The 25,386-nt window shown below is 38.0% G+C and overlaps 1 protein-coding gene across 1 annotated transcript in view; it reads right to left on the bottom strand.

The window, feature by feature from the left end:
* The window catches only part of LOC131455406 (melanophilin-like), a 44,838-nt gene extending 19,540 nt beyond the window's left edge, over positions 1-25,298 (bottom strand). Inside the window, exons 1-4 of the mRNA XM_058623012.1 lie at positions 25,199-25,298; positions 21,044-21,180; positions 10,156-10,377; positions 5,640-5,779 (exon numbers count right to left, since the gene is read on the bottom strand). Coding sequence (XP_058478995.1) covers positions 5,640-5,779; positions 10,156-10,377; positions 21,044-21,168 — 487 coding nt within the window. The 5' untranslated portion in view covers positions 21,169-21,180; positions 25,199-25,298. The remainder of the gene's footprint in view (positions 1-5,639; positions 5,780-10,155; positions 10,378-21,043; positions 21,181-25,198) is intronic.
* Positions 25,299-25,386: the final 88 nt, after the last annotated feature.

Below are 25,386 nucleotides of genomic sequence, written 5' to 3'. Positions count from 1 at the left end.
AACTCATTGAGAAACCCCAGGATTCCCCCACTGACATGACCGCTGCAGCTACCACATCAAATTCCACCGGGCAAACCGCCGACGGCCCCTCTAATGCTAAACAGGTGACTTAATCGGAATACAGTCAGTATTTTATTGCTGTATTTTAATTTCATCTATTCAAATGAAGGAGTATAAACATGAAAATAATTTATTTTATATGCTGGAAAATGCAGAAATATAAGTTAACAGAAGAAAGACCTGCTTTATTTTATTAAAATTTGGTGGAATGCGCAGAAAATAGGTTTAAATGTTCAACGATTTTCTTCAAGTCAGAGACTGTTGCATTTGATTTCATTTTTGCTTGATACAATGTGCATAAAGTTAAAAGATTGAAACTAATAAAACTAAGTTTTGAAAAAGAGACAGTTTTATTTGATTCAATTTTATATGATGTAACATGCAGAAAAAATAGAATTATTCTGAAAGGTCTATTGCTTTATAGCGTATTCAAGTTGTGCATCATGTTTTTGAAAAGTAAAGTAATTATTTAAGTAACTAATTACTTTTGAAAATATGTTTCATGCTGCCCTATAATTGACACATTTTGCAGCCAACCACATAACCAATTAAGTTCTTGGTAACATTAAACTAATGTGTACTGTTACCGCATCATTTCTTTATAATTTCCAAGGTAAAACTATTATATGGATTTTTGCTACAATGCTCATTGCAAGTGTGCAAATGGACAGAAACATAAAGTATGTAACATACATAAACCCATATTATCAACACTACCACAGTATCTAGTGATAATGATGTAATAGCGACAATAATTGTAACTGTAACTGTAGCCAATCCTAGCTGATATAAGGAGAGATGTGGGGTGCACCCTTCACAGCTCACCAGTCCATTGCAGGGCAAACACAGAGATGAACAACCATTCACACCTTTGGTCAGTTTAGAGTGTCCAATTAACCTCTGCATGTTTTTGGACTGTGGAAGGACCTGAGAACCTGAAAAAACTCCTTTTCACTCTCCCTGAGTAAAACCTCTTTGCCTCCTGTCTTGGCCTGTTACTATGCCAATGTGAATAAAAGACAGACAAGCACAGAGAGTGCCAGCCTATAACCAGAACCCTCTGGTCTGCTCCCAAACCACTGTAGCAACTGTATTAGAGTTTCAAAACTACAAAGTCTAAGTGGATCATTTTCAGGTCTAATGTGAATACTTAATTCTGACCGTAAACTATCCGTCTGTTTAGACTTACTCAGAAAACATTTCATTGTCAGTCAGCATACTACTTATGTAACAATTACTTAAATGCTTTGTGGATCTGAGGACCACACACACGCTGGGACTCCTGTTCATGGCTATTTGGTGAATTAGTAGTGCAGTCTTTCTAAATGCACGTCTTTAAAAATACATTGACTGTTACTTAAAGCTGAAATATACAACGTTTTGGCTTAAACTAATCATCATGGTGTGAAAGCTGATTGTCCAGTGTAAGTGCAAGAGAAAAATGTTAACAGCATGTATATTGCTTCCCTATAAGCCAGAGCTTTCATTGTCTCGGTGGCAGAGACAATTCAATTTACAGCACAAAGGAACTATGTTACTATGTACCCAAAGTACCTGTGTCCTGACCCCTGTCTTGCTCTTGCTGAGTCTTTATTACGGTCACTAAACAACAGCAACTGCTGGGGACAAGAAAGTTGCCTGTTGCCTCTTTAAAGGCGACATAGACCGGAAGCTCCAATTAACGCTGCGTTTGTGTGTGTATCTGCGTCATTACCTCGTTTATGAAACCCTAAAGTTTCAGAACAAACAGTTCAGCCACTGCTGAGAAAATAGGGTTTTTTTGTTTTCCTGGGCTCTGCGAAGCGGATCGGCACTTCCGTAGTTTGATGTTGTCATCAGTATACCTCACCACTCCTCTCACCACCGTAGCACCTCCTGGTGCGGGCACATCCGGTTGCGTACATTCAACCGCAGAAGAAGAAGAACTACTCTCGTTGTAGCTGCTGAGATGCAGAGCATCCACCGTGCCAGAGGGGGAGCTGTGTATCTGAGAGCTGGCCTACCAATTACGTCACTTCCAGGTACCTGGCCAATCACAGGACAGAGGGAAAGCTCTCGTTGGCTGGCCAATCACAACACAGTCCACGTTCTGGGGGTGTGATTTTGGTCTGAAACAGCGCGGCTGACGAGAGCGTCAGTGAGGAGATATTTTGATCGGCTCGTTTGCAGCGACTAGTAGGTTTTTAACCATGAAAACAAGTTCATATATGTAAGTAGACCTCCATAACTAACATATATGTGCGATACAAGCATTCGATGTCACCTTTAACCTATTTGGTAAATTTCTGTGTTTCAGGAACAGACTTTGAAAGTGTTGAGTGTTGCCTCCTTGGCGGAGGGGAGCTTGACCAGAGCCATGAAGTGAGCCTACTTGCTAAAGCGGCCTGCCACAGTTAAGATAGTGGAATGTCCATTTGACAGTGGCAGGTGAGTAACAAAGTTCAAAGAAATGTGGGACCAGGGATTATGAGGCACAGGCAAAGATTGCAGGAGGCCAACAGGACCCTGGTGGCATGGCTCGTGCTGATTGCAGACTGGACAGACATTGACAAACTCCTAGAGTCCTCCTCCAGGGTGGGCGACCACAACCTCTGTTGTATGAATCTATGGATGGCAGAAAAGCTTGGAAACATGAACCCATTGGAGGACATTGGACTTTAGGGCGTGACGAACAAACAGGTGATCCTAAGGACAGACACTGGGGCTGAGCTGGTACTCCAAGGTTGACCTCACCCTATACTCAAACTCCCAGGTGATGTAGCAACCAGGCATGAAGCTGAAAGGATGGTATCCAGCCGAGGGAGTGAATCCTCATCTACCTGGCTCAGTAAATTGAGAGCAATCAGCTTATCTTTACTTTCCTCATAAAACGATAATCAGAAGCAGCATCAGTAGTTGTAGCGGGTTAGGACACATTATTGTACACTGTGTGGTTCCATCCAAGGTAGAATTACTATGAGATTGAAATTACATTACATGATCCCATAGAAGCCATACATTTACAGTATATGATATCAACAGCATTTTAAGGACCACACATTCTATTTGTGATGTCAAGGAGAAATACTACACTACCCACAATCCTCAGGCACATCTAATGGAGCTCAGTGTGAACCTAGAACTGCTTAAATTAGTGTCAGCTATGATGGGATGGTTCAGCTTTAAATTACATTTTACGACAGAGCAGCCATTGATTTCCTTTTGTAACATGTTATATATGCTATTGATGGTTTAATTCAAGTGTAGTTTCTTTACACTTAGTCTGTAATCTGGATTTTGTCTTGTACTTTTACCCCGTTTTAATTAATAATTTTATGGTCACGATTTGTCTCGTAGCTGCTTGACCTGGTTCCAGGCTTAAAACTTTTCTTATTTGCATTTTTCTAATATGTCAGTGGAGAAAATGTATCATGGGAAAATTTAGTTCCAAAAACCCAAAGCATTTTAAGAGTGGGCGGTCGCTGCTACGCTCTATTGCAGCATCAGTGTCACATTTCCACACTTCCACAAAGATAGAGAGCACATAGAATGACACCATCCACACTGTGGGGGCCTGACGGACCACAGCAACATGCATACAGTAAAAACTAAAAATAAAAAAATAGTTGGGAGCATGAGTGTGTGTTTAAGTGAGTGTACAGTCATGCATGTTGAATTTAATCCAGGTGGTCACATGAATCTCTACATGTGACCAACTGCTGATCATTTTCAACAGAATGCATCTGTTAACATGCCTTTTTATGACCACATTTCATAAGTGGTAACATCTTGTACGTGTATACACACTAGTAACTTGATTCCACATCAGGACATGATGAAAAAAAAGCTTTGTTCTCTGTCTGTGTGTCTCGTCTCTCTCTTTGTGTCTTTGGTTGCTGGAGCTCTGCAGAACTGGATTCTTCAGTTCCAGGCACATAATGGGAGACATGTGACTGGAGGATTACAGGACCTGCTGGGCTAAGCCAGTCAACTCTTTCACTGTATATCCTCCCCAAACCCTCATGTGTGACTCAGCATACAGTAAGCACTCCCAGGAGTCTCGACCATGTCCTCAAAATGCTATGAACTTACTTGGAGTACTGTGGTGTATAATAATGCTTTAATCATATTATTAAAAGTGCTTCATTGCAGCGAACCAGTGCTTCATGTATGGGTGACTTTAGAAACTGAGTGTTGGAGGAGAGGTTTTCAAGAAGACCATCGTACTGCAAATGCAGACTTTAAACATGAGCTGCAAACATAGGCAAGACCTCCTGTCACACTGTTCTCTCTGCTAATAAAGTCTACAATTGTGCAGGATATAATATCTCGAAGATTTCTACAAGCCTAGTTATTCTAAAAATTCAGAATTTCTACATGCCAAGAGGGCATTTGAGGACACTGATCTGTGATAGCAATTTGAACAGCTTTGAGGAGCCAGAGCTGGAAAAATCGAGAAAATGATACTGATCACCCTGGTGACTCACTGTCACAAAATGGAAATGTCAACATGAAGGCTACATCCACACTTATTTTAATTGTATAAAAACAGTCTGTGTCAAGACAAGGGTTTTAGCTCCTTAGCAGAGGAACCCTCTTCATTCGAACACACTGGTCTAGTGCGTGCTGTATAGAGCAAGTACACAGTGTACTTGCACACTGCACATTTGTCTGCTGCAGAGAAATACAAAGGACCATGTGGTGGAAAGTAAAAGCAGGATTTTCATGTTAAACCAAACACGGCATGGAAATATTACTTTGAACTGCACTTTTCATTGAAGAAGTCAAGTCACGACTCACCAGTCAGAGTTTTAGTTTAGATATTAGTTTTTAAACTAAAAAATGCAAATAGCATTTCAACTCAAGTGTAGTTTGGATATCATGTGTATAGGAATGTGGTCTTGGTAAGGCGCTGGGACATTAAAAGTCTCCTGACTTCGCCCTGTTTTCACACTGGATGTGGCATTACTTGAATGAACTTAATTCCGATGAGTACTAACTTACTAACTGTATGATCTAATGCATTACAAAGTCCAGTTGTTGATGTTGAGCATGTTATAAACTTGTCATGGTGATGTTTTACTCTTTTGAAGATGCTTTGGTGTAATTTTGAAGGCTGATACACACTTTCCATGCCACTACAGTAAAGTTTACAGTTGCTGACTTTCCTTGAAACATTTTCATTTACGAGGGATTTCTTAAGGTAAACTCGAGCACACTTGCAGCTCGGGCAATGCTCGAACAGAACAGCATCTGACCTGCAGCAGCCCCTCAGGACTTGTAAAAGTATGAGTAGAACAGATGGAAATTCGTTAAGGCTGCCGTTTCAAAGTCACCATGAGCTGAGACCTGACATGGTTGTAACCTTTGCTTTCCTCTTCTTAACATTCACATACACTTTCTCACATGGCAGCAGTGCATATACCCACAGTGTTTGAGAACCTTCAGTCATCTGGTGGAGACTAATCTCTCTGCTGTTAGGCCACCATGACAGCATTTGTTAGGTAAGTGGATTAGGCATTAAAACATTCCAGACACATTCTTTACCTCTGAAAGTTAATTTAACGAGAAATCATTAGCGAGAGAACTATACCACTCACCTCCAAAGTCACTTTGAGAGCAACTGTGTTCATCATCCAGCCTCTTGAAGAGCGATCGCATCACCTTGGCACTGCCAAAGCGCTTGAAGCGGGCACGGACATTTTCATGGTACCACTCTAGTGTGCCAATTTTGAGGACCCTGTTGGAGGTGGATATGGTATATGGTATATATAATATGAAAACATAAAAGATACACACAACCAAAATAGTTACAGAAAATTCTTGTTGTAATACCACAGATAAAATAAAAATGGACATGGAAATGCCTTAAAAAGCATCTGTATTCTCTTGAATGGCCAATGGAGGGTGACTCTCTATTGATTGTAAAAACAAGCCATTTGTGAGGGTCTGTGAGAAATGAGCCTCATTCACACTTGATTATAACATTCGTAAATCTTTTCCTGATCAATACTGAACAATGTCACAAAGTTCAGTCCATAGTAGAAAAATAAAACAGTATGAACAATAAAAGCTGAAGAAGAGCAGAATTATATAAATAAATAAATGAAACAATAGACCAAGTCAAATAAAACAGTCAAATTAATAAATATGTAATACAATAAGGCCTTTTTAAAAATAATTTGGAACAGATTTTGCTCGTCTGATTGGGACATGGAGGGAGTTCCAAGACTGAGGGGCTCGAACCGAAAATGCCTGCTGCTCCTTGATAAACGTGTCGAGGGAACAACTAAAAGACCCTAAAGATTTCAGGTTACAATTTGGATTGTAAGGAACTATCATGTCTTTTATGAAGGAAGTAAAATAACATTTTAAAATAATTATAGCGAAACCATTGTAGCGATAAATGAATGATAAATGAACATGTGCCGATCTCCTGGTTCTGTATTTGTTAAAAGCTTGGTAGCAGCATTTTACAATAATATAAACAAGCTTGAGATGAGAGATTGTCTTCTCTTTACGTCCTGAATACAATACATTGCAATTGCAATAGTCCAAGCATGTAGAAATAAAAGCATGAATCACTTTTTCAAGGTCAGAGGTTGTGAGAAAACATTTTGACTTCGATGAGTTGAGCAAAACAGGATTGCATAACATTAGACACGTGACTGTCAAATATGAGGTTGGAGTCCAAAATGATGACCACATTTCTGGTTGTGTTCCTGATGCTGGATAATAAACAGTGGCGAGATTAATAAAAGATTGGCAGAATGGGATGGGCCAAATAAAATGTTGGATTCATTAAGTTATAGGAACGTCTGTGCCATCCAGGATTTACTTTTAGGGTGACATGACCAGATGCATTTTAATTTAATTGTTTCAACAGGTTTGAAAGGAAGATATAATGAGAGATATATTGTCTGCATAGTTGTCTGGATGTTATATTTATGACAAATATAGCCACGAGGAAGCATGTGGCCTGAGGATCGACCCTTAGAGCTCACCACAAGAGAAGGGGGCTGTGGAATGAGGATGCACTACGTGAGATGAGGATGGATAGGTGAAAATGACACCATTCTAGGGCCAAAGCCTTTGATTCCAACCCAGTTTCCTGATAATCTATTAGGAATGCAAGTTAAACTGTGTCAAAGACAGAACGTAGGTCTAGAAGAATTTAAATTGAGCAGTTTCCTGGATTAGCAGCTATTATTTAGTCATTTGTGACTTTTATAATAACAAATTCAGTCCTGTGTCAGGTATGGAAGCAGACTGAAATGTTTCAAACAGACAATTCTCAATGAGGAAGACCAATTGCATGTAGACAGATAGAAATAGATAGCTTTTTCAAAAATGTTGGATTAAAAAAGAAAGCTTTGTTGGACTATTGCATGTTTAAAACCTTTGGGAACTTCCCCAGAGGACAGGGAACTGTTGACAATTGAAAGGATGTGCAGACCTATAAACCAATCAGAGTCACAAGACACACATAAATACATCTTTTGAAGTCACACAAAGAAGAATTTGCTCTCAGGGTCCCCCCGACAGTTGGTAAATGGCATCTATTGATACATAATTGTAAAATATATGTCGAGGTAACATGCAATAGTTGACAAGCCAATGATACCAGTTTGACGAAGGACTTCTAATCTACAAACAGCCACGTATTCAGACAGACACAGTAGTCTATGTTATAGCATTTTATACAAATATGATAACATTGTTTTATTTTTCAATATACTTATTAGAAATTAAAACTAACCCCCAAAACCAGGATCTGAAACCAGAAGACACACTGTACCAATGCAGGTGATGCACATCTGCTCAGGCTTTGACAGAGGTGACATTCACCCTGTTGTAAGTTCATCTACGATCAAAATGATTTGAAGTAAATATTATTTTCTTTAAAAAAGCAAGGGGATGTTATTTCACCAGTGTGTTGTTTTATTGGATGGTGCCGATCTTCAGAAATCACCACAGTAGTTGACCAATATATGATGCAGATTTCTTTTTAAATAAGAAATTATACAAACACGGCTTAACTTAAAAGGAATTGCTTGAACAACACTTGTGTTCTGCCTCTCCAAACTGTATTTTATGTCACCCCCGAAGTGTACTTACATACATGAGAAAATCATCAAACTCTTAACTTTGCCAAATAATGGATGAAAAAAAAGCTGCCAAAAGTTACTTGGCAGCATTTATCAAGTTTTGGAGAACATAGGTAATTAATAATTGATCGATTAATTATTTGTTTATTTAAAGACATGGCAAAACATTTTTTGCCTGATTAAGCTGCCTGATTATTCCGCCTCTACTTTCGCTTGCTGTGGTAGATCGCAAGTGCAACACTGATGTCAGATTAGAGCAGGAGGTGCACAGCATGCTGTGCTTTAAACATTGGCAGTCAACAGTGGCTTCCAGTTCTGAGCCATGTTTGAGCTAACAAGAGTTACGGAGCTGGAATGATCTGGATTATTAAGATCTAACAGTGTGACAGATCTTGGGCAGGGAAATACCTCCTGAGAACAGATTTGCATTAACACATATAAGAATGACACCACATGTGTCAGACCACCTTTGAATGTAGTTTGACTGATGGGAACTGAAGACATTGTTTACACCTAAATTTAATGCTGACCATGTGGAATCAGATCACTCAGGATTGGATGTTAGCACCAGGTGTAATCAGGGCCAACAATTATTTATTTGAAAACGTGTCACTACATGCTCCAACACGTACGGTTGCCTTTGTAAGCTCTTACTTGTGTGAAGGTTACTTTGAAACAAAATTAGTTGTCAGTGAGATGAGTTATCCTCTTTCAAATAAAGTAATGCTATGCTAACACAACCGATATGGTTAGGTGAAATTAGAATAAAAATATGCTTTAGGACTAAGGTGATAACAGAATACAAAAGTGTTTTGTTGCCTTTTTAATGCTTACAGTAACCTATGGAATGCTGCACCAGGTGCTGACCAGGTGCTGATTTACAAAGGCTTAGCTCTCACAAACATGTGTATCTGACTTGATTTATCTCTGTTTTTGAAAGGAAACTTAAAATGTCTCTTTTTCCTTAGGCATTGATTGGGAGTTGCCGTAAATGGAGGGGTGAGTATATATACTACATGTGTGCATGATTCAGTTTTTACCACCTTTGTCTTTTATCTTTGTTGATCTACAGACAAGGCATCTCCAAGGCCCAAAGTGCACTTTGCTGTCAAGAAGTCAGTTGCAACCACACAAATAATTAACTGTATGAAGAAAATACGCGCCACTTGGTGTCAGTCAACCTATATTTTAGTTTTGTTGACATTTTTTCTTATCTTTCAGCTATGGCTGCAGCTGTGTACATGTGACATCGCGAGAACATGCATGCATGGTTAAGTAAGGTTAATGAGCTCATACACGTCATTCTTGCTGCTTCACTCAGACAACACATTGAACATAATTATAACATAATTGAACTCATTTAACTACAATTTGGTGTTTTGCCGTTCTTACATAAGGTTGTGTCTGAGTATCAGACATGCTGCATATGCAACGAATCAACCATCACATTTGTTCTCAATCAGTTTCACCTTCACAACTTGAACAGCTCCCAACACTGATAGACCACAACTTAGAAGAAAAATGCAGATAAGGAAGAGTGAGAAGCAACGTATGCATCTATAAATAAAACTTTAGAGGTGATGGTGAATGGTGAAACACAATGAAAATGCAAGGTAATATATCAAATTTCCTTTTCTATGCAGATGATCCCCTTCAAAATAATCCCTATCCCTTAGGTTTCGGGTTACATAACCAGTAACCATTATATGGTGTATATGGTGTATGTAACCTATGATTTCTTTAAAAATAAGAAGTTATACAAATGCTGCTTAACTTAAGTTTTTTTTTAGTCCTGAATGTCTTCAGTTCCCATCAGTCAAACTACATTCAAAGGTGGTCTGACACCCTGACACCTGTGGTCACATTCTTATACGTGCAAATCTGTTCTCAGGAGGCATTTTACTGCCCATTTTACTTAACCCTACTAACCCTAACCCTATTAAGTCTTTTAGCATAAAAAATAATATTATCGCCATTTTAGATGTCTTCTAAAGTTGCATGTACCTACCTGGCCATGTGACAGGAATCACACACAGAACCTTGCTCCTTCTTGTTGTAGCGACAGCAGGACTTGCAGATGTACGAGTGGCAGTCAAGGCATTGACGCTTACTGTTGACCAGGAACTTGAAGGGCTGGAGGCAGCGAATACAGTAGGACTCGGTGAGGCTGGACTGGTGACCTAACAACTCTCTCTTGATGTCTTCCTTCTCAATCTTGGTCTTCAGCTCCCTAGACAATTTTGGAAAAGTGAGATGAGCAAATACATCATTGCATTCTTTGTAACCACCTGTAATCAACGCCTGCAAAACAGTTAAATTACCAACAAATATGCAATTTTTGACGCCCGTGGTAAAATTCAACATGCACAATCAATTAGCTCTTTTCTCTCTAATTTGATGCATGGTGTTAATGTCGCATCAAAAGACATGACATCATATTTTACAGTTTTACACACATTTGTAAGATGGCTGCATGCACAGAAACAACAGCTGGGATTTTTTTTTTTATCATGTTAACTTGTTATTTCCTAATGTTATACTCACATTATTTAATGTTTTACAATTATATTGTGTTGTTCCTTGCTATTATATATTTTGAATGAATGCATCATTTAGACATTACACATTTCATTGTACTCTAAGCAGTGACAGTCAAGGTATCTTCTTATCTTATCATCAGAGCTGCGCTTGCATAATTGATTAAGCATGGCTGAATACTGTAGGACTAATATATTTCATGTTCTACTACAATAATTTAATGCTTATTAAATTGTCACTGATCATTTTGATAAATGGGTTATTTAAAGAAACAGCTGCTGGCCATTAGTGTTAAAAGTAAGATCTACTTAATCTGGGCTAACAGTAACACCACAACTCTGACGGCTGCAGGATTCAGTATTACACCACGTTTTGTATGCACACCTAAGGATGGAAAATTCTCATTATTATCTTAAGTTACATACTTCGCATGCATCGTGTTTTTTATTAAAAAAACAAACAAAACCTCCCAGAAATATTTAGTACCAGGCCAAAGTCTGTTCACACTTTTTCTGCATGGATGAACTGCTGTTCCAATTTAGAGCTACCAAAATCACAAACTTTAATTTTATAGGGATATTAAATATTCAGTGCATTTTTCTTTTTATTTCAACTGAGCCAATGTTAAAAATGTTAAATAATCAACTATGATAAACTCATTGTAACATTTCTTGTTACAATGATTTGTATGGATATCAAGATCTGGTTTTCAAAACAAAATACGGAGAGCACCGTCTCTCTGTTTGAGTACACATTTGAAGGGGAAAGATAATGAAAATCCTCAGTTATAAGTGTCAGAGACTTAAGCAAATGTATAAAGAGAGTTCTCTATAAGTTCTGTACAAGATTGATAAAGTTGTGCAGTTGCTGAGGACATCCATGACTACTAGCATCCTGTAAATCACAGGTACTGTACAGGTTTAGAGAAATTTCAATTTTACAGTACACTAGTAGTCATAGATGTCCTGAACACAACCTAGTCAGAAAATATGGAAATGTTTGTTTTTATTGCATCAAAGTTGATAATGAGGGACTTATAACTTGAAACTAATTCAACAAATTCAATACAACAAAAACACCACCCAGACTCAAGAGCTTTAAGATGTAAATCTAAATCCTACTCAAACAAACACATCTTTCACCTTCTGTGAGTCACTTGGTGGCTCTGAAAACACACATCTTGAACTTGTCAGACATTTACTTCAGCAAACTTGTGCTGATTGTCGGAAAAGTAACAAACTCACTCAGCAGAACAAGATGCTGACAATTGTGTGGAGGGAAAATTCAGATAACAAGTCCCACATGTCATAACACTCAGATGGAGCACATAAAACAATGACTGAGGAAGAGATTATGTTTATTGTTTATGAAAGATGTTTTTAAGGCCATGCTTTTGAAATTACAATCTAAATGGCAGACTTTGTAGCCTTTACTCATGGTTCAGGCCATGAATGAGATGATTTTAAAGTAATAGCTGTAAAACCAAATCCCACAGATATTATGCGACATTAGGTGCTATGATCAATGTCCAAGCCTTACAAGCACTGACAAATAGTTGGCAAGATTAAACATCAAAAACAAGTGCAATGGTAAGGGTTTGTGTGGCACTATATGTTTTCAGAGACACAAGTTTTTCTAGAACCATTAACATTACCTTGAAAAGACTTGATTAAAATATCTTGCCCCCGTTCTTTTTCTTCTTTAGATAGGCAGACTAGACACAGCTATGGCTTATTGCTGCCCCTACTGTTTGTTATTAAGACCTACATCAAATCCTTTTGTACAATCCTGTTTTGTGAAGATAATCCACCAATTTTGTTGTTTTAACCCAAAAATCCAGATTTAGAAGCGTGCTCATATTGAAAACAGTTTCCCCATCTGCTGCAAGTTCCCTGAAGAAAGTCCTTCTTTGACTGGAGTATATTTTGCACTGGAGAAGTACATGTTTTACTGTCTCACTATCTCCACACTCAAATTTGCCATCAGGATGCTTACCAATCAGAGCCAGCCAACTCTTCAACCCACAGTGTCCAAGCCTCAATCTTGAGATTACTACAGTCTTTTCGACTACACCTAAAAGTGCACTTGTCTTTACTTACACTTTCCTTCACTGAAAAGTATGCCCTTCCCTTCCTTTCCTTCTCCCAAGATTTTTGACACTTCTCTTTTAGAGACCTGTTTATTCTTTCTGGGTACTCTGGTGCCCCATATTGCAAATGAATTTGCACTCTTTCCTCCTTTACCGCCTTCTTTGCCATCTCATCCGCCTCCTCATTCCCTTTCACACCCATATGTGCCGGAACCCAAAGAAACCACATACCCTACCTTGTGAATTCTGAACAAAGAGTGTAGAATTCCTACACCTAAATCAGGTCTGGACTTCGATTTAGCTTCTTTTATTGTAGTTAAACTTGTTGCTGAAGCACTGCATACGATTGGGGTGGAGTGGCTCAGTGGTTAAGCCCGGTACCCGGTTCCCCCCCTGGCTGATAGTACTCAATTCCATTGTAAGTTGCTTTGGATAAAAGTGTCTGCTAAATGACATGTAATGATTGAATGTCCTTGTTTATTGTCATCAACCCATTTTAATGCCCACAGAACTGCCACCATTTCTGCTGTGAAGACTGACATATGATCTGAAATTCTGTAATTTAGGTCAACAATGGGATCTGGAATCAACCATGATGATAAAACTGGATGACATACTGGAGGACATTTCCTATTTCCTGCTCCATAGATTTAAATTTTTCTGCAAATTTAGTTTTAGTCTTTTTTTAAATTCCCATAAACTCCTAATGTTCACTCAGGTTTTTTGTTGGTAACATTTCATTTTGTCCTTTGAGCGTCATTAAATATCTCAAACTAAGTTTATGTCTCCTGAATTCTAACGGCATCTCCCCCATTTCTATTTATAAGGCTGATATTGGAGTTGTACTGAATGCTCCACAACACTCTTAGGGCTTTTGCTTGGACTATGTCAACTTTACTGATCCATAAACTATACATATATAATCGATAGCTGATCTTATCATTGCTCTTTAAATCTTTATCATTGATTCTCTATCAGCCCCCCAGTCAGATCCAGCCATGCATCTAAGAACATTCATTATTTTTCCCACACTTCAACAAAATCATTTCAATATGTTTTTTCCTGTCATCCTCTCATCCAACCACATTCATAGAAATTGAAAATACTTGACTTTTTCACTGTGGGTTTATATATATATATATATATATATATATATATTATTATTACCTTTATTTAGTTTTATCCGTATAAATTTTAAAACCCCAATCATTAGCCCACTCATTGCTTTGGCTTGTGGGTTATCTATATATACTTTCTGAAGAATTGTATCCTTTCTCTTTCCTATTGACTCTATCCTCCATCCCGGCTCCATCGACTCTGATTTTCAGCAATCCCTGACTATATACGATTTAAGTGCTTTACAGGTGACTCAGCACCCGATCCTCGGATCAACCAGCTGAGTCTGCACAGATCTGTGCAGGAATACCGTTCCCCGACCTATAGAGCCTTTCGAGAGCTACGTCACAGACATGTGTGCACACAGTTTGGGGTCAGAAAACACACTCATACCATTAACTTGTACAACAGTCCAACACCGAAGATGCCTACTGGTAAAATAGTTGGCTGTGAAAATAGAACCAGCAATGGTGTCAAGTTCTTCATCCCTACAGGATCTCATCCCTTTCAAAAAAAAATAGATATCGTCTGTGGCTCTAAGCATTAAAAAGAGAAGACTGGGGTGATGCTACTGCAATCAAAGAGGCTCCCGTTTGTAGTGCTCACTTCATGTCATGTAAGTTATCATTTATCAGCTCTTTCTGTTAGATTACGATGAAAAGCCTGGATTTCAGAGACATGTGTGTGTCAATGCACATATGAAGCCTATGCTGCCTAAAGTTATGTTGTGATCTTGGATGTAACTAGCTTGTAGTTAGCTGCCGGCCGGCTAGCACTTTGACAAATAAATATGGTGTGCTAAAATCGTTCCTTGTAAGACTTGTATACGACTTTCTCACGTGTATGCTAAGGTAAGAGTGAATAGTTGGCCACTGGGTATCTGGCCACTTGCTAATATCATCTACCCAATCTTTTATGGAAGCTGGGTCAGGCAGACTATTGCTGTCAGCTAGTACTAATTTATTTAGGTATTGTTCGCGGTAATTAATTGGAACAAAAGAACATATTCAGAATTATTCGGTGGAGGACCGTGGACATACAGTACATGCTATTCACTTACCTGTTGTTAAGTTTTCTGACCCCAAACTGCGCGCGCATTCTCGCTCGTCTCAGAGTGTTTGTATACAATGAAATCGTCTATACAGGCTGTCAGGCGATATTCCTACAAACAGCCGAACAACCCAAAAAATCAACAGATTCAGAAATCTCCTATAGCCCCTGTTCTCCTACCTTCAAGTTTAAACAAGAATTAGTAGAAAAACCAGTGAATCCTCCACTGAGCTCCAATGCTCTCCTGCTCTTTAGTCCATATTGCCCCCGTAGTGCGTGTATTATGGCTATGACTAATTGCTGACAAGGAAGACGGTAGGCAGTTTCCTGTGGGTATCCAGAATAAGAGTTTAAGAGGTATTTCCTGTTAAGTTTCAAATTAAAAGTCTCATATTTACATTAGTTCAGTATTATTGTGTTTGATGAACACTGAGTGTAGACAATAAGGGATATTAACGGCCTAAGAACAGTGGCAGTTGTGGCAGTTGAAACAGTTTATTAAGTTAAACACAGTTAATTTGGGTATTAATAAAAATTTAAAATTAGTTTACGTCAAAGATTAATTAGTCAAAGATTACATGATTCTAATTTGAATATCTCCTAATTCCTTATTTGTTTGGCATTATGTGTACTAAAATGCACTAGTCACTAATAGAGTGAGGATTGACATGAATGTATTAGTCACTGTTCCTACAGGCATGAAATTGAATGTGCTGCACCAAGGATCGAGTATATTTGCAAGTAAGAGTGCTGCCTTCTGTTAGGTTTGTGAACAGTTTGTAAATAACCTGTTTAAAGTGAAAAGAGAAAAGGGTTTAGCTGAAAGTAGTCATGATGATTTCTGAATTGATTACATGGGATACTGGCACCACCCACACTTAAATTGCTCCTCTATAAACCTTGCTTTCTTCTACATGTTAGCCGTTTTTTTTTTATATGTATCTAGACATATGGGCTGTGATCCAAATAAATACTTTATTTATTTATTTATGTTATATATTTCTTCATTTATATTGCGAAATACTGAACTAAAATTAGACAATATAACATTAAAGTACAATTTCTACCTGTTCAAGGGAGTTATTCCAGGTAATACACTGAAGTGTATTAGTTGGAACAACTGAGAGCCTGTCAACTGGATATCCACACACACCTGCAACCATGCTGGCCAATGAAATGAAATAAGAAACTTATCGGTTAAATGGTAAATGATGTAGAAAGTCAAGCTAAAGTAGACTACATTTCTCATGGATTTACATACAAGTCACTCAGTACTTACATTAAAATTGACATGAAGTAGCAAGTAACAGTTTTAGCATAGACTTGCCTATTTACTTAACCAGCATATTTCACAAATCCTTTCACACGTATTTGTAAAGTCTCAAAACCAAAAAAATGTTTCAAAGATTAAATAAACCCCTGTAGCTATTGGTAAATGAAATCCTGACACTACATTTATGTCAGAACAGTAAAAGTTTTTTTGTTTTTTTTTAAAAAAACAACTTGTTGTAAATTACCATTACCAAAATAAATTTCTTTCTGTGGTCCAACATATGTGGTTGTAAAAGATTTAGGTGTGACAGTTTTATATGTAAACCACATGGAGATTTAACTATTTATAGACGGCGGAGGACTTAGAGGGAAAAAAACACTTCCATGTGCAGCAAACAACCACTCACTTGAATGGAAAACAAATGGCTGAAGAACAACCATGGTGGAGACCACAGCCAAAGTGGCTGGAACTGGAAGACAGTGTTGTCTTTGTATTTGTGACTAAAAGCATATAAATGATCTGCATGTTCTTGTAGCCAACTCTTCAACCAGCATTGAACGAGTGATGAATCTCCATGACTAAATATCACATAATAAAATATACAATACAAGAATAGAAATAGCATCTTTAAACTCTTTGTGTAACAGATGCAGCCTAGAAGAGACAGACAAATCCCTGGAGATCAAAGTCTGTTATGAAGGAGGAAATCAAGTTGTATTACAAAATAAAATAAATAAATACTGCATGAACAATTAAGTAAGGTTGCTACATCAAGAAAGACCTTTAGTGTGCAAGGTGGTTATGTAATATATATTTATATTTCATAGTTATTTGTGGATCTCTAACACTAGGCCTGTGGCTGTTCCTTTTTCTGCAATTTATTGATAACTGTACTAAATATTTTCTAAATATGCATCAGCTTTTTTGCATCAACAGTTAACTGTTAATTGAGTTGTTTGGAGGTTATATTGTAATTTGTAGTGAGAGTAGTGGACAGGTGTATATTTTCATTCCGGAAAGAATGGAAAAACATTTTCAGTACGGAAATAAATGCATTACAGTGGTCCCTCGCTATAACGCGGTTCACCTTTCGCAGCCTCGCTGTTTTGCGTTTTTATTAGTACAATTTTGCATGTTTTTTTACAGCGTACTAACGCACATTGTGTTCTGCGTCCTGAAAAAGAAGCAGCCGAGTGGCGCGAGGACGAAGAGGAACTGTGAAATACGCGTGAGTCACATAATTATTTGTGTTATTATGTGTCCTCGTAGGTTGATCATTCAAATTAAATTTGTTATTTCTAATAGCTAGGAAAACGTTTATATTTTTATTTCTCAAACAAATGTTTGAGCCTGAAAACAAGTTTTGATTTTTGTTTCATTCTATGATACTTTTATGTTTTACAATCTATGAAGGTTTGAATTTTGAGAGTGTTTAAACTAGTGAGAAATGTGAGAAAATGGTAATGTCTGTCTGAGAAAAGTGTATAAAGTGTGTGGTGAGGGGTTTTACAGCCTTAAAACATATATAATAATTGTAAAAAATAAAGCTGACTACTTCGCGTATTTCGCCTATTGCGGGTTATTTTTAGAACGTAACCCCCGCGATAAAAGAGGGATCACTGTATACATTTAGAGAGTCAAGGTTGAGATGGTTTGGTCACGTGCAGAGGAGGGATAGTGATTAAATTTGACAAAGCATGTTGAAAATGAAGCTGCCGGGCAGGAGGAAAAGGGGTAGACCACAGAGAAGGTTCATGGATGTTGTTGAGAAGGACATGAGGACAGTTGGTGTAACAGACAAGGACACAAGGGATGATCTGCTGTGGCGACCACTAAAGAAAGAAACCGAAAGAAGAAGTTGACAATGAACTGACATTAAAGCAATGAAAAATGTATTCATCACCAAATGTCTTATTCATTTGTTGATAAATACATGCTTTATACCAGCTGAGGGAGTATCAACCAAAGTGCTACCATAATTAGCAGAAAGAGAAAGAAGTCATTCTATTGTGGGCACACACACACACACTCAGGTATTTTTATCTTTAAAAAAAGTATCTATGTATTTATTTATTAATTAATTTCCTCTTTAGCTATAATGTTACAGCATCCCAGCCAACATGAATTGCATATAAAGCAAGTCTCATTGTTTAATTAAACTGCTATCTTTGCTCTTCACAACTAACGTGCCACTAATGAACAACATGAGAAACACATTTTATTTCAAATTATTGATAAACTGAATTACATGCAAACCTAAGTTCACAAAGCATCTCTTGTCCGATCAGTGGGTGAAGCCGTCAAATGTTTCTCTGCACCACAGTCTGTATCACTTTTAACTTTATTTGGGCTCAACTTTGACTGTTTTCTTGTGTATTTTCGAACTTTAGGAGATGAGTCATGAGGAACATAATGCATTTATATAACTCTTTTTTTTTCTTAGCAACAAAACAGCTCCTCCATGGAACAACCTGCTCACAGTAGCAGGACAAATATCCTATTCTGAAATCATAATTAGATTAGAGTGCAGTTTAGTCATGCTGTTTGGGCCTTTTATTTTATATCTACAGTATGAGTTCATTCATGTTCATTTACACTGCACATGTCTATAATCAAGGAAAACAAGCAGTGACAGCATCGGGGGAAAGTCAATGCAAATCATGCTAACATTACTGGTCAGGTTGGATATAAAAGAAAAAATCCTGAAACCACTGTGCATATTCCTTGTGGACTTGTGATGATGGAGTTTCACAAAGACGTTTTGACGGTAACATATTAGTAAAGTAGATAGTATTTCAATATAAATATTATCAAAGTACCAGAAAGAAAGATTAAAGTACAAAGTTATTACCAAGTAAGTAAAAAGAAACGTACAAGGAAATTAGATGGTAAAACAATACACATATTACGAAAGTATCACAGTAAAGGACAGTTAGTACTAAGTTATTACCTAGTAAGTACCTACAATACATTGGTCAGTTACTTACATTTAAAAAGCCTTTACACTTAACACTATTTACATATTTTACATTTATACATAGCTATTTAACTAGTAATAAACATTAGTAACTTGTGTATACCTTACATGTACTTACCAGGTACTAACTTAGTAATTACATAAAGTTATTTTGGAACTTTCCTATTAACTATGTGTTTTGTTACCATCTAGTTTCTTAGTAAATACCAGGTAATAAGCAGACTGTAAAGGGTTACCAAAAATTCCTCCTTAAGCAGCAAGTCAATTAGCTCCTTGTGTCATGCAGCTCAACAAAAATGGATTACAGTGATATTAAATAAATACAAAAAAACAACAAATTTAGCTGCTAATCAATCATCTAACTAAAGAACAGCCTTATGGTGCATCACATGCTTTGGAAACAGGACATATAAGTGCAGTCTAGTGCCATGTGAAATGAATACTGGACAGTATTTCCATTCAATTCCATTATTTTACCTATGGTGTCCTGTGTAGAGAGAAAGTCTGTCTCTTTGGTGTTTTATGGCAGTTGGCATCCATAATGTTGCATGAGTGCCTATTTTCCCTTTCCTTTCCAAAACACATGTTCTTATGACCTGCTATTTTTTTCATGTTTTTATGGTATTTATATCTTCTTTTCCAGTCACACTGCACTTTAACATTTATAACTATACCATAATTAACACCTCATATTACAAATTAAAGGCCACATAGACCGGAAGCTCCAATTCACGCTGCGTTTGTGTGTGTATCTGCGTCATTACCTCGTTTATGAAACCCTAAAGTTTCAGAACAACAGTTCAGCCACTGCTGAGAAAATAGTGTTGTCTTGTTTTCCTGGGCTCTGCGAAGCGGATCGGCACTTCCGTAATTTAATGTCGTCACCAGAAATCCTCACCACTCCTCTCACCACCGTAGCACCTCCTGGTGCGGCACTAGTCCGGGCACATCCGGTTGCGTGCATTCAACCGCAGAAGAAGAAGAACTACTCTCGTTGTAGCTGCTGAGATGCAGAGCATCCACCGTGCCAGAGGGGGAGCTGTGTATCTGAGAGCTGGCCTATCTATTACATCACTTCCAGGTAACTGGCCAATCACAGGGCAGTGGGAAAGCTCTCGTTGGCTGGCCAATCACAACACAGTCCACGTTCTGGGGGTGTGATTTTGGTCTGAAACAGCGCGGCTGACGAGAGCGCCAGTGAAGAGATATTTTGATCGGCTCGTTTGCAGCGATTAGTAGGATTTTAACCATGAAAACAAGTTGATATATGTAAGTAGACCTCCATAACTAACATATATGTGTGATACAAGCATTCTATGTCGCCTTTAAAAAATTACTTCACAGCTGAACCAAGTGAGGTAGTAAATATAAGCATGCTAATGTATTTACAGTTACAGTAGGTGTGTTTTTCTTGTATTTACACTGTAAGAATTGAGAAATGGGTCATACCAAATATGGTACTATAATTTATATGAGATCACAAACCAAGACATCGCAATACTACATGAATTCAAATACATTCTTCTTTTTTAGGGCTAAAATGTATTATATCCTCTTATTTAAAACAATCTTAAGACTTTTATTATTATTGATTACTATTATTATCATCTCATCAATGAAGATTGTAAAAAATTATAATTGAAAGAAATGATTAGATGGAAACTTTGCTCCAATCATAATGCTAAAAATAGCTTTGCATTCCGTGTAAACACACACAATTAATTTTGAAACTGAATTTACTTCAAACTACTCAATGATTTTAAACACTGTATAATTAGTTACATGTTGGGATTAAAGAGTTAAGTTGAATCACACAGTGTGAAGTTCAGAAAGCCTGGATCTTGGTCACGTACCCAAGTCTGTCTTCCTCCTTTTTACGCAAGTCAAAGTCTCGCTGGACAACTTCCAGCACATGCTTGGCCTCCTCATCTGTGAGCTTGGAAAGATCCAGCTTCTTCCCTGTTGTCGGGCCAGGCATGATGGTGCTGGGCTATGGAGGAGAGATAAAAGAACAACAAATGTGTTGGACTGAAATACTCAACTCAGATCTTATTTACAGAGCACATTTAAAACAAGTGCTGTACAGAACCAAATTAATAAAAGAGCAAACATAAAACAATGCCGTTCAAACTGAATTCAAGGCCAAGGAGAAAAAGTAGGTTTTTAAAGAGGATTTAGAGTCGGGTTGAAACTCTGGCCACATCTGATATGCCAAGGCAGGCCATTCCAAAGCCAAGGGGCTGCCACTGCAAAGGCTTGATTGCAAAATTTCCCTCTCGTGAGGACAAGTCACTAGTAAAATCAGGTCATCTGCAGTTTCCCCTCTCAAAAAGAAATCAGTACTGCACTGCCTATGCAAGATTATGTGCACGACATGAGAATAAAATCAGTTCAGGTCAGGGATGGCATTCCTCAGCCATTATAAAGCATGGAAATAGATTTATTTTTGTAAAACTTGCATGTGCACATCCATTCAAATCAAATTTAGTAGTGAAAACTCAGGGTATTAACTCACACAGAGTTCTGAGATGTAATAGTTCACAGATATATTACCAACACATGTCCTGTTAACATCGGTTGCTTTTTCCCTTTTGGAAGAAAAACTCAAATTGTATTTCTATCGTGGTTATATTGGTTCATTGTAAATGATTAATATTTAAAGAGACTCAGGAGAGATATAAATACAGAGATGGAGAGAAAAGAGAGAGAGAGAAGGGATAAAATAACAAAATCACAGTTTGTGTTGAACAGCCGGAGCATATTTAAGGATTTAGTTGTCCATCCATCCATTTTCTACTGCTTTATCCTCCACAGGAGGGTTTTGGTTGGTGCTATGCCAGTCTCAGCTGACATAGGGCCAAGGCCACATCTGATTGAAAAATCCAGTATGGTAAAAATGTTCTGTATTGTCACAGTAATAAAATCAACACGCACTAAACAGATCATATCTCTCTACAGTTAAACAAAAACAACATCTTGGGAAACGCATAAACATGCATTAAATTAAATTAGCATGATCCCCACGTGAATTGACCAATTCAATGGGTGAAGCCTCTAAATGGGCTTTCGCTTTACAATGCAGTTTTGATGAGTAGGGTTATCATTTTGTTGATATACTGTATTAATGTTTTCTGAGCAGCTTTTCCATGCAGATTCTGAGTTGTCCTTATATCATCTGTATACCACAACACACTTCTAATGGCTCTGAAGGCAGAACACACTTTCACGAAAAGGATATTCTGGGCAACTTCAAGTGATTTTACCTCTCAGTACACACAAATTGTTGGTCCACTTACTGCATCCATCTGTTCAATCCATCAGCCTCATAAAGACACACATTTTGGATTCCTGTCAGAAAATGCTTGCTGTCTACCAGCAAGCATTGAACATAATCTTAAGATTGTTTACAAGTTGGCAAGTTGGCAGCTGCTGTCCACATTACCTTCCAGTATTGGAGCTGTTTTTGTTTCAATTTTGTTCAGAAATTCTGGGGCTAGGTCAGACATGGGCATTTTACGGCCCGCGGGCCACATACGTCCCTTTGGGCATCCCTGTCCGGCCCGCAGTATGTCAGTCATAAACACAGATGAACAAGTATTTATGCTATTCGCATGCAATACAACTGTGTTGCTTTTATTTTGAAAAGCCTGACGTATGGACGCACGTATCTGCGTCTGTCTGCACAGCGACAGGTGACGCTAGCCAGTTACCTCTGGCCCCATAAAAATGTCGGCTCACGTTAAAAAAAGAAAAGTTAATTTTGAAAGGCGTGTTTTCAACAATACATGGACTGCTTAGTTTGTGGTAGACAAGTCGCTGTGTTTAAGGATTACAATCTGAATCGCTACTACGTGACCAAACACGAAGAGAAATACAAGAACTTATATGATGAAGAGTGTGCAAAGGAGTCGGAGGCAGCCTATATCGAAGACAACGTTAAGGACGATGTCCGTGGTACTTTTCTTCTACAAGTGTCTCGGTTTAAGTTCAGGATTTATCATTATCTCCCTCCCTGTTTATTATTTTATTGTCCAACCAGCGAAGCACCGTCACTCGTATGTAAACTCATCCTGTGTGATTGCAGCATAAGTGTGCATGTGCGCTCTGTGCCGGGCGGGGGGGTTGTGTTCGACAATATATTCACTCCACTACACCACAGTAGTATAGTATAATAGTATTCATTATATAGTGTAGTCATTTGATATGTTTATAGTTGGTTGGTAATTGTGTTTATTGTGTGTTTGTATGCTGCCCAGTTTACACCAAAACAATAACATGTACTGCTTTTTTAGATAAAATAGATCAAATTAAATTAAAATCAATTCAAATTTGGCCCAGCCCTCAACAATATTTTTTGTTTCTCATGTGGCCCCTTGGGGAAAATAATTACCCATCCCTGGGCTAGGTGTTAGTCTGGACAGGCAAAAACAAAGACCTTTATAAATGACAACATAGTTACCTGCCTTACTTTGTGTCGGTCTCATAATAGAAATCCATTTTATTTTACTTTTCTCTTTTACTTCATAATACTATCTGAAACTAAGCAAACAACTGCACAGGAGAGAATCAACTCCCAGCACACCCGTGCCCACTGCTCCTGAAGACTCAGTAACTATCCATTTTTGGGTTTGCTAATATGGATACAGATTATTTCTGAAATGGAACTGGATGTAGTCTAAGTATAAAATCCCATTTGCAACTGCATAAGCTGATAAACTGAAAGACGTTTGTCTTTTTCCTGCTGTCATTATTAAATAACTTTCTTCCAGTAAACAATTATTATTATTATTATGTCAAACATTTTAACACTTTCACAGGTTGAAAAGCTGTTATGTCTTGGATTGACTAGATCAGATGCATCTCTCCTGGGATCTGTTGAGGTTTGCACAATTCACCCATCTGCCCATCAGTCATTGTTGCCTACCTAAACATTTCACATGATCTAGCTTCACAATGCTTGGGCTTCAGAGGGTCTACACACACACACACACATGCACACACACCAGCTCTGACAATCTAAAACCCCAACCTTAGATTTGTATGAAAAGATGTCCTCACAACCACAGAAAAATGTGAAAAAGTAATGCATGGGCGTGTCCACAACAAAAACAGTGTATCACAAATTAGCACTCTCCAAATGAGGGAGGAGTAAAGGAATGCTCAGGAACATCACATAATTGTCCTGTTTTCCACTGGCCAAGGAAGAAAACTCAACTAATCTAATTTCTGCCTATGCAAGTGAGCAGTAATGGTAAAAACAAGCATGAGAGTTTGACAGAGGAACACGTCTCCCACAATTCTGAATAGTACAACACTCACACAATTGTGTAGAATATTGCTAACTCCTGTCTCACAGTTATATGTTTACACTTAAATAGTTGAGCACCATACTCAGGCTCTAGATGTATTTACTCAGTGGGTGTGTGTAACTTGGAATCCCACTGGTGCTGCAAAGGGAACTTTGAGAACAAAAACATTAAACCTCTACAATATTAAAACATCATTGCAGCATGCCTATCTTAACCTCTTAGCCAAAAATATTTATTGTAGGCCTATCCCATGTGCTTTTTAAAGGACTGTGACATTTAATTACAGTATGTTGTTGATATCGGTATCTCAGCAGGTGCACATTAACATGACTACTAGTGTTTGCAAAGGGAAGGTTTAGTTTGGTCACAGGTGTGGATGTATGCACACCTGAAATAGTTTGACCAGCAGAAGAATAGCATAGATAACACAGTCATTTTAATGTCTTATATTATAAAACCACTTTACATTCTTTTACATAGAGTTTTCAGTGTTGCCACCTTTGCTCAGTACATTTAGGATGCCTCAAAACCAAATGCTAACCTGGAACACTCAGGCAGGAGTGTGGTCAAATAGCATATGTAGCATAAACCTTTAAAAAAGTGCCACAACTGGATAAAAAATGAAAATACATCATAAGACTATCAATATCATCATGACACAGAACATGAGTGTGTATAGTGTATGTAAATACGACGTACCTTGGTGTTGGCTGAGTCACCCTCTGGCAATAATTCCTCTGAAGGCACAGCTGGCTGCCTGCGGGGCAGGCTAAGCAGCAGACAGCAATACTAATCACATGTCAAGTTAACCAGCAGGAAGAAAGGCAGTGAGAGAGAAACCTCCTCTCCGCCTTCAAAGGGTCAGGCTTTGAGTTTTGCCCCTTCTG

The sequence above is a fragment of the Solea solea genome, chromosome 2 (genome assembly GCF_958295425.1).
Source record: "Solea solea chromosome 2, fSolSol10.1, whole genome shotgun sequence".
Taxonomy (NCBI): Eukaryota; Metazoa; Chordata; class Actinopteri; order Pleuronectiformes; family Soleidae; genus Solea; species Solea solea.
This window is presented reverse-complemented; position numbering and strand designations above follow the sequence as displayed.